The 10665-nt window shown below is 54.1% G+C and overlaps 1 protein-coding gene across 4 annotated transcripts in view; it reads left to right on the top strand.

The window, feature by feature from the left end:
• Positions 1-10445, top strand: part of SLC39A11 (solute carrier family 39 member 11) — a 289518-nt gene extending 279073 nt beyond the window's left edge. For 3 of the 4 annotated variants that reach the window (XM_070774168.1, XM_019982119.2, XM_070774169.1), the window contains 3 exons: positions 4224-4322; positions 6945-7103; positions 8810-10445. In XM_070774168.1, coding sequence (XP_070630269.1) covers positions 4224-4322; positions 6945-7103; positions 8810-8888 — 337 coding nt within the window. In that variant the 3' untranslated portion in view covers positions 8889-10445. The remainder of the gene's footprint in view (positions 1-4223; positions 4323-6944; positions 7104-8809) is intronic. The other variant, XM_070774170.1, reaches the window with a different exon arrangement.
• The last annotated feature ends 220 nt before the right edge of the window (positions 10446-10665 follow it).

The following is a 10665-nucleotide window of genomic DNA, read 5'->3' on the forward strand; positions in this document are numbered from 1 at the left end:
AGCAGGATTTTAGTTCCCTGACCAGGGATCAAACTGGCGCCCTCCGCAGTGGAAGCACTCAGAGTCTTAACCAAAGGACTACCAGGGAACATTCTTAAGTGAAAGGTTTGAGTGGAGAAGGCTAAGGCATGGATTTTAAGGGAACCCTCTCATTCAGCACAGGGGTCAGCCTCCAGAGATGGGGGGAGACCCTGGGATGGAACCTCAGGCTTGGCCCTTGGGGAGACCACTGGGTCAGAGCTGAGGCATTTGTCCTGAAAAGCCAGCAAGCTTAGTTGCACAGGGAGGAGTCTTAGAAGATGATGCCAAGGAGAGATGGGCCTTGACTCCAGAGCGTTTTCTGCTCTTCTTTGTGCCCTGTGGCTTTAAATTGGGGTTGGGGCACCCCACTCCAGTACTCGCCTGGAAAATCCCATGGACAGAGGAGCCTGGTAGGCTGCAGTCCATGGGGTTGCTAAGAGTCGGACACGACTGAGCGACTTCACTTTCACTTTTCCTTTCATGCACTGGAGAAGGAAATAGCAACCCTCTCCAGTGTTCTTGCCTGGAGAATCCCAGGGATGCAGGAGCCTGGTAGGCTGACGTCTATGGGGTCGCACAGAGTCGGACACGACTGAAGCGACTTAGCAGCAGCAGAGACGGTAGGCCTGGACCACCCCACCCTAAAATCTCACACCGTTGCTTACACTGTCCATTCTTCCTGATGGAAAAGCACCTCCCATCTCTCTCTAGCTACTGAAAGGCTCCTCATCCTTCAAAGTCCACTTTGAATGTCACCTTCTCCAGGAAGGAGTCCCAGAATCTCTTTCTTGGCCAGAATAATTTCTCTCCGTGGGCTTTCTGCTTCTCTCATGGCCTTTGGTCAGCTGCTGTCCTGGAGTCATTTGTAAACGGGTCTCTTCATCCTCCATTAGATTGTAAACTCCTGTAAGATGTGGGGCCCTTCCTGACATCTCCCTGATTAGTATGTGTGTGAGCTCTCGAGAGTGGCTGGAGCCCAGTGCTGGATTCTGGAGTCACTCTTGAAAAGCGGATCCCCACTGGTTGCCAACCGCTATCTCCAGCCTTGGCTCTGACCCGGAGGTCACAGAATCTGGAAGTGTGAGGAGCGCGAGCTGGAGAAGGAATTGGTGCAAGGTCAGAAAGATCACCAGGCTGTGGACACTTTCACGGTGTCCGGTCCCTGCCGCTCCTCAGTCAGCTCTGAGCGGGGAGCCCCGACTCCCTGAGCCCCAGCTTCCCGGCTCTCCTTCGCACCTGGACACACGGTGGCCACGACCCTCTGCCACTTTTATTCTTGCCTGTGTTGGGTCTTCACTGCTGTGCCGCCTTTTCTCTTGTCGTGGTGCAAGGTCTTATCGCGCTGGCTTCTCTTGTTGCATCTCTGGGCTTCCCTGGTGGCTCAGATGGTAAAGAATCCGCTTGCAATGCAGGAGACACAGGTTCGATCCCTGGGTCAGGAAGATCCCCTGGAGGAGGAAGTGGCAACCCGCTCCTGCATTCTTGCATGGAGAACCCCATGGACAGAGGAGCCTGGCGGGCTACGGTCCAGGGACTGCAAAGAGTTGAACACGACTGAGCGACTAACGCTCTCTTCTTGCAGAGCACAGTTTCTAGGGTGCACGGGCTCAGTAGTTTCGATGCACGGGCTCAGTAGTTGTGGCGCACGGGCTTAGCTGTCCCACAGCACGTGGGATGTTCCCTGACGGGAGATCGGACCAGTGTCCCTGGCATTGGCGGGCGGCTCTTCACCACTGAGCCCCAGGGAAGCCCCCCCATCATTTCTGTCGACGCATCCTCTGTCCTCAGTGGCCCTCCCCTGTGATGCTCCTGCTGTTTCCCAGGATCCCCTCTGGCACCCACCCCAGTCTGCAGGCCATCGGACGCGGCTGCAAGTGGCCCCTGGTGTCCTCGGCTCCCAGCAGGGCAGGGGCTCCTGAGATGGAGGTGGGTGTGGCCACTGTCTTCGCCGTCAGCTTCCCTTTTGATGACTTCTTAGGCCAGTGGCTCTCAACACTGTTGGCACATTCCTCAAGTCTACAGTCCCAGCGCCTGACCCCATCATTTTTCAGAATCTCCCCCTGGTGCAGGGGCAGTTAATTCCTGAACTGATGCAAGTGGAGAAGCAGAAGAGAGAGTGTGGAGGGAACTGAGCCTTTCCATTGGGTCACCCCCACAGATGCCCAGGACACAGCGTCCGTGGGAACCTGATGCCCCAGCGTGTGTGTGCAGAGGGTGGCCAGGTTAAGAAGGAATGGATACAAAAGTGGGGAAGGCAGAGCTGCTGTGGTCCAGCCCTCGCTGTGGCTGAAGGAGCCCAGCTGCACTCAGGAACGATTCCACGGTGCTAGCACGATCCCAAGGGTGCGGTACCTGGTTGGGCTGGCAGCCCCATGCCGGAGACAGGGCAGGGCTCCGGGAATACGGCTGGCCAGGCGTAGAAGAATGGGGTTTCTGTGCCGCTTATCAGGATGGTGGCTCCCAGGCAGGGTGTAGAGGAGGAGGTTCCACAGCCTGCCCGCCTGACTGCTGGCTGCAGTCAGTCCCAAGTCATGGGGAGGACTTTGAACAGATGGAGCCCCACGTCTGACTCACTGGCGACATGGGGCGGCCACTCCCTCCCTGGCTAGGTCTGGGGTGAGTCCTGTGCCTGCCTGTGGACGAGGGGGACAGATGATGGCCTGGGACCATGAGCCAGCCACAGAGTGCCCTCTGACAAGGGGTGTAAGACCTGGACAGGCACCTTGACCTTCCTCATTGAAAAAAACCTTGTTGTATGCATTTGCGTGCTCAGTCGCTCAGTCGTGTCCAACCCCAGAAACTGCAGTCTGCCAGGCTCCTCTGTCCATGGAATTTTCCAGGCAAGGAAACTGGAGGGGGTTGCCATTTCCTTCTCCGGGGGATCTTCCCGACCCAGGGATCGAACCCACGTCTCCTGTGTCTCCTGCATCAGCCGGTAGATTCTTCACCGCTGCGCCACCTGGGTGGCTGAGTGGGCAAGGAGGACAGGGTGCAGCCGGCTGCTGGTTGAAGGCACTCTCTGGCCGCTGTCCAGAGCTGATGGCCAGACCCCCATTGGCAGCAAGGCAGATAGACATGAGCCAACTGACCAAAGCCAAGGGATGGTGGCATTTCCCTTTTTCATCCAGTCCATCCACGACTCCCTCGGGCCACGTTCCAGCACTGCTTGCCAAGTGGCACCCACATCTCAAACCCTGCAGACCTTCAGTGATCAGATGAGCCCTGGTGGAAGGGCTGCCCTGCGGACCTGTCCAGCCAGGGTAGTCTCGTCTGGGGAGGTACCCTAAGGCTGCCTTCCCGTTGCACTCAGCCTGACCTGGTTTCCCTCCGGTTGTGCTGTTCCATCCTCTGCAGTGGACGTCCAGCTTCCTGCACTGGTTTGCTGCCTGCGGAATGAGGGCTCGTGGTGTGTGTGGGTGCCTGGGGGTTTCCCCGAGGATCACGGAATACCTTTGTCCTGTCTCTTTCTGTTTCTCCCTCGCTTCCACTCCAATGCCTGGTCTGGGTGCAAAACAGGCTCTCCAGGCTTGGCTGCAACCAAACGACCAATTCACAGAGCCCAGGCAGGAGGGCAGAGGGTCTCGGTGAACTCCCCAGAGCCCCCAGAAGTGCAGTGTTAGCAGCAGACTGGTGAGCGGAGGCCGCCCGGAAGCCCAGCCCAGCCCCTGATCTGTGTCCCTGTCACAGTCTGCATCCAAACCTCCTCGTCCCGTTTCTGAAGTGGCTTCTCAACAAAAATGTGACTTGTCCATCTTCAGGCCGTAAAGGAAGGGACCACCCCCATAGAAGCACAGAATCAGGTCACTGGGTACGACAGCCCGGCATGGTGGATGTCGTTAACCCACGTGACCCCTTCCGTGTTCCTTATGAGGGTCTGAGGTGTGGAAGTGAGGTGGTTTGTGCAGAGTTGTGTGGGTAAGTGGCGAACCCGGGCTCTCCTGACACCCAGCCAGCGTGCCCCGAGCTGCGCTGTAATGTCCATCAACATGGAGCGTCTCCAGGGACCCGGGACGGTGTGAAGGGGGAGGATCCTCGTCCCCCTCCTCTTCCCGCTCTAACCTTTCCCCATCCTTCACCCGTCACAGGGATCCACCCGCACCTCTGACGCCACAGGAGGGCGTTGCTTAGAGGCCAGGGGCCCCCGTCCGCCTGGGTGCTCCGCTCTGGACGTCCTCCCTTCACGCGCCTCCTTGGTCTTTCAGGAATTTAGCCCTTGGAATTGGGATCCAGAACTTCCCGGAGGGCCTCGCCGTCAGCCTGCCCTTGCGAGGGGCTGGATTCTCCACCTGGAGAGCCTTCTGGTAAGTGCTGCAGATGCCGGCGTCAGGGGCCAGGGCCGGGTCTGCGGTGGAGTTCAGGGCAGTCCTCCGGCCGGCTTCTCTCTTCAAGAGCAAGCTCTTCCGGCTCGGAAGCGAACCTGGAGCTTAACCTCTTCTGGGCCGGAAGTGAACCTGGAGTTTCCAGAAACACCGGCCATCTGGTTAGATCCTGCACCCCCAAAGCTCGTCCCTTGACCTTCAGCCCCGACTACCGCTGAATAGGAGTTTCCTATTTTCAAAAGCCTTCCAGGGATAGCCATGCCCACTCAGGGTGGGGTTTTCTCCCCTGCTGGTGGAAGACCCGAGGCAGCTCTGCTGTCCACTGGCCCTATCACAAGCCCTGGGTAGGCTCACTCACCTCAGTCTGTCCCCAGGGGCCATCACACCAGCGCCCATCATGACGCTCATCAAGGTGAGGACCAGGGTTCTCTCAGCAACATCTGGGCAGGTGAAGCCCGTGGTGCTCACACTTAATGTTTTCATAATCCCCAAAGGGCTTTCTGGGGCTTCCCAGGTGGCTCAGTGGGAAAGAACCCGCCTGCCAATGCAGGAGACGTAGGTTCCATCCCCGCATCAGGAAGATCTGCCGGAGGAGGAAATGGCAACCCACTCCAGTGTTCTTGCCTGGAGAGTCCCATGGACAGGGGAGCCTGGTGGGCTACAGTCCACGGGGTCACAAAGAGACACAACCAAGTGCCTGAACAAAGGGCTTTCCAGTCTGTTTGCAACTTTTACCTTCCCAGTGACCTGGAAGGGGCCTCCCCAGGCTTCAGAGGAGGGACCCCGGGGCCCAGAGTGTCAGATAATCAGCTCGTCACGCGGTGGTGCCGAGGCTGCCATTTCTTCTGCCTCTCAGCTCACAGGGCCCCAAGCCTCAGGACGCCTCTTGGTTAAAGCAGTCGCCACTCTAGAATGTTTGCTGAGAGCTTTACAGGACTGCTAACAACAGTTAAAAAGCAGCTTCCATTTTATAGGGTCTTATGATTTACAAGTTCTTGCATATACGTCAATCACTTTATTTCCATCATTATCATCTCTTCCTCTGTCCTGGGAGACGACGGAACAGAGCTTTTGAGAGAAGGCCAGCAGGATGACCCTAGAGATTCTTTTGAAACGTCAGTTCCCTGCACCTGAGAGCCGTGACTGTCATCTCATACAGAAGGTCCAGGGCTGCAGAGGGGCGGGAAGAGGGCCCCTGCGGTCAGTGTCCAGACCCTGAGATGAAAGTTTCTGTTTAACTGGACACACTCAAGAGCTGCAGAGGGTGCTCCGAGCACGCAAGCATGGAGCAGGAAGCAGCGGCTCCTTTGAGAATGCTGCGGTGCAGGCTGTGTCTCCCCCACGCCCTCCATCTGTTTCTGGTCAGGGCAAGCGGGGACTGGGTGCTGGCAATTCACAGTCCTAGCCTGTCCTCGGTGGGAGGGCAGGAGGAGAGGTTGTCGCTCACCCCCCGTTTTACAGATGAAGGGACTGAGGCTCGGAGCCAGATGCCCACGGAAGGAACAGTGGGAAAGATGTCCCAGCACCTTGCGTATTGGTGTTCAGCCCATACAGGTGTCTCTTGCTGGTGGGGCTCAGCCATGGGGCTCAGGTACAGGCTTATCTCCAGGCACTGAATTCTCAGGGCTCGTGGGGGCTGCTGTTTTAATAGAGCTCGTGGGATTCCAGCCTCCAGACACCCTCAGATAAAGGGTGTTTTCCAAAGGAAAAATCTCACCTTAATCCAAGGAGGGGGTGTTGTGGGGAGAGGCCCTCACTGTATACCCGGCCAGGTAGGTCCACCTTGTGGGCAGGGGTCAGCAGGTGTGGGTCCTTCAGAAGGGGGTGCCATTGTGGCCGGAACCCCCACACACACCAAGCACAACCCAAGTCCTTGGGAAGTGTCTGCCCCACTCCTCCTTGTCAGTGTTCTAGCCTTCAAAGGACAATGTAGCCCTCAGCTGGTGAACGGCTGGCGGTGTGACAGCAGTGTGTCCATACAATGGGATATTATGCAGTCATCAAAGGGATGAAGTCCACTTGTTACAACAGGGATGCGCCTTGAAATAAGCCAGTAAAAAGGATCACCTATTGTCTGACTCCATTTATAGGAAACATCCAGAGGGGGGAAATCCCTAGAGACAAAAAGTAGATTAGGGGTGGTCAGGGGCTGAGGGTAGGGAGGAACAGGGAGTGGCTGCCAGTGGGTATGAGGTTTGTTTTAGGGGTAATGAAAACCGTCTGGAATTGGATTGTGGGGAAACTGTTGCCTAACCTCGTGAATACACTGAAAACCACTGAACTGTACACACTCAGTGGGTGCCCCATTCGGTAGGAGAATTCTATCTCAATAAGGCTGTTATTTTAAGAAGACAATGTGGGAAACTTAAAACTCTAAAATAAACCTGGGAGGGGGTGCCTACGGTGACTGTGTAATAATAGGGAGTTGGGAAAACAGACAGAGGTGGTGTTAATAGAAACAACACACAATGAGGTGGTTTTGCCCAGCGATGCAGGATCTGACGTGGAGGATAATGCACACCTTTTGCAGAGCCGAGGCAGCCCGCGGAGCACGCGGGGTGTCCGCCCGAGCCTCCCCGAGGGGACGCGTCTGTTCTCTCCTAGGTACGGGCAGCTCAGCGGCATGGTGGAGCCTCTGGCCGGGGTCTTCGGCGCCTTCGCGGTGGTGCTGGCCGAGCCCATCCTGCCCTACGCGCTGGCCTTTGCGGCTGGCGCCATGGTCTACGTGATTATGGATGACATCATCCCCGAGGCCCAGATCAGGTGAAAGCCGCCCCGCCCCCACCCGGCCTGGTCTCCCTCCCAGCCGCGCCGCCCCCCGCCCCCCCCACCCCGCCCCCGCATCTGCTCGGCCTTTTTTGGCCCCTCTTTCCTACACCTCCACCTCTTCAGGCCCCTTCCCAAGGTCATCTCCACCCTCTCGACTGGGTTCTTTGAAACCGAAAGAGGAGTAACAGGCAGGTGGGTGGAGAGCCGGACGACCTGATATCAAGCCCCACCCTCCACCCCCAATACACAGAATATTGTTTTGCATATTCTTTCTCTCTCTCTTTCTCTGTCTCTCTCTGTCTTTCTCTCTCTCTTTCTCTGTCTCTCTCTGTCTTTCTCTCTCTCTAGATTTTACTGGGGCTGGAAGGAGGGAGAGGTGAGCTCTACAGTGTTAACCACAGCTGCACCTCCAGGTCTTCATTGTCCAGCTGTAGGCCAGGTGTTGGGGGGGCAGGAGGGGGATCCCTGCCTTTATTTCCTTCCGTTTTTCCTAGCAGAATGATTTTAAGGCAGGTTTACAAGGTCAGGTGTGTCTTCAGAAAGTCACTGCTGCTTTTTGCTATTCAAGCATGGATTCCGGAGCCCTCAAGGTGACCTTGAGGAAGTTACTTCTCCGGACCTCCATTTTCTCACCGGGAAAATGGGGATGATAACAGCACTGACCTCATCTGTTGATCCTCAGAGTTTACACGATTTAGTTTACCTGACATGTAGTGTTAGTCGTTTAGTCGTGTCCAGCTCTTTGCAACCACATGGACTGTAGCCCGCCAGGCTCCTTGTCCATGAAATTCTCTAGGCAAGAATAATGGAGTGGGTTGCCACGCCCTTCTCCAGGGAATCTTCCCAACCCACGGATCAAGCTCAGGTCTCCTGCTTTGCAAGCAGGTTCTTTACCATCTGAACCACCATGGTAAGCCCTAATAAAAGTTACTTGTCATGATTGGGGGTTTCCCAGGTGGCACCAGTGGTAAAGAACCTGCCTGCCCATGCAGGAGACTAAAAGACACAGGTTCGATCCTTGGGTGTGAAAGGTCCCCTGGAGGAGGGCATGGCATCCCGCTCCAGTGTTCTTGCCTGGAGAATTCCATGGACAGAGGAGCCTGGCGGGCTTCAGTCCACGGGATCGCAAAGAGTCAGACACGACTGAAGCAACTTGGCATGCACGCTTGTCAATATTGCTATTTTTTAAATTGAAGTATAGTTACTTTACAATGTTGTATTGGTTTCAAGTGTACAGCAAGGTGATTCATTTATACATATTTAGATATCCTTTTTTGGATTTTTCTTTTTTAAAGGTTTTTTTTAACCAAATTTATTTTACTTATTTTGATTTGGGGCTGTACCCTGTACTGTGTGGGATCTTAGTTCCCCATCCAAGGACTGAGCCTGCACACCCTGCTCTGGATGACAGCATCTTAGCCACTGGACCTCTGGGGAAGCCCCTCAGATTCTCTTCATTGCAGGTTGTTACAAGATGTTGAATATAGTTCCCTGTGCTCTGCAGTAGGTCCTTGCTGTTTGTCTGTTGTATATATAGTAGTGCGTATCTGTTAATCCCAAGTCAATATTATTATTGTTACTATTATTATGAATAGGAGTAGTGCGTTTCTCTGGGAACTGGACACTGGAGGATGCTGTCAGCTTGGACGATGTTCCTCGGGGCATCCAGGGCTCACTCTCTGCCTTTCCTTCCCTCCTAGTGGTAACGGGAAACTGGCGTCCTGGGCCTCCATCCTGGGCTTCGTGGTGATGATGTCGTTAGACGTGGGTCTGGGCTAGTGCCGAGACGCTCCGGACCCAGGGAAGGCAGCACGAGGAGGCGGCCACCGTTGGCTTCGGCAGGACCAGCGTCTTTCTTCACATGCAAACGTTTTCCTTCCTCTCCTTTTTCATCTCATTACCTTGATTGACTCTGATTAAAATATGACACTTTTTAGATTTCTTTTGAGGGAAATAGTGGTTTTATTTGGAATTTCAAGCAGGCCCAGAACTACAGATTTGTGCTTGGCCACTACGTAGAATCTTTCTTCAGTGGGATGACCAAGGAAACGCAGATCAGGGAAATCTTTTGTACTTTCAGTCGCCCTCGCTAGACTCAACGGAAGTTCCTCAAGGTCACCTCCAGAAGCAAGAGAGAAGTCTCCCGAGCATCTGACTCAGAAAGGCCAGGAGACAGCTCTTATCCGTCCTTCCCACTCTTTTATCGCTGATCCTCTGTCCATCAAGACTGGAACAGGAGCATCATAGACAAAGCAACCCAGGGAGGAACTTACCTTCCTCTTCCTCCCCGACAGGGGATGCTGCATGGAAGGAGGCGCAGACGAAAGGAAGAAAATCAGCTGGTCTTTTCTTTTTCTTTTTCTGAAGGCAGAGATTGGCACTGTCGAAGGTAAGGGAATCAGGATAACTGTGGATCCACAGTGAGCCCTGTGAACCGAGGACAGAGAGGCACTTTGATTAGAGACCTCAGCTCTCTCTAGATTCCAAGAGCAACTCATTCTGCCATGGTCTCCAAGTCCCCCAGACGTGTTTTTATAAGCTTACAGCCTTCATTTTTCTAAGAGCCTTGGGGACACCAGCAAACTGCTAGAACTCAACCTCTTCGTTTACTTATGGAGGGAGTCACTGAAGCTCGCCTAAGTGAATACAAGACTAGGAATCTGCACTGGGTCTTCCTCCTTTGACTGTTTGGTAACTTGTAACCTCACCCAGACCTCCTAAGCTGTTTTACTGGATTTTGGTCAGAAAACTCAGGATGAGACAGGAAGAAGGGTAGAATAACGAGAGGTATTTTTTTTACATGTCCCCTTTAAAGTAAATTTTAGCCAAGTCATCATTCTAAAATGACCCCCAAAGAATGAGATTTGAATGAGACTTGAAGCCAGTCTGCTCCCTAATCTGTACACACAGCTTCTCCTGCAGGGGTGGCGTATCTTGTCTACTTCAAACGTAGCTGAGGCCTGCTGTTCTTGCTGGTCAAAGGCACACGGGACCTTGAGTGGGTTCTGCTGACGAGGCAGGCAACCCAAGAGCCAGGTGTTAAGGCGTTGTGTGATCACAGCCCCCCCCCAGGTTGACATGTTTCATCGCTTCCAAGGGTGGATACACTGTTCTGGGAATGCCCTGTGCTGTATCTATGTACCTTCTTCCAGAGCACTGATGATCAACATTAAAGGCACGTTCAGAAGTTTGATTGGTAGAGATTCATTGGTTTAGTGGTTGGCATATGGGTGTTTTTATGTCTTTGTAACAGAGTTCTACATAATGCAGACTTCTTTCTGATGGACAAGACCTCATAACTGTGATTAATACCAATAAAGGGGATACTGTTGTGGATGACCTGTGCTGTGTCCAGTCCTTCTCAAAGCTGCCTCTTTCCAGTGGATGATATGAGAGCTAACTAGAGTTAGTCCTAGCCTCTGCCCTACCCATCACCAGGAGCAGCAAAGGAAAGAGCTCAGATGGGAAGGGCTAGCTAGATTCATGGTTGCAGACAACAGCGTCCAACTCCAGTTTACTTGGGCAAAGAATTTAATGGAAGGTTATCAGGGAGCTC

The sequence above is a fragment of the Bos indicus genome, chromosome 19 (assembly GCF_029378745.1).
Source record: "Bos indicus isolate NIAB-ARS_2022 breed Sahiwal x Tharparkar chromosome 19, NIAB-ARS_B.indTharparkar_mat_pri_1.0, whole genome shotgun sequence".
NCBI lineage: Eukaryota > Metazoa > Chordata > Mammalia > Artiodactyla > Bovidae > Bos > Bos indicus.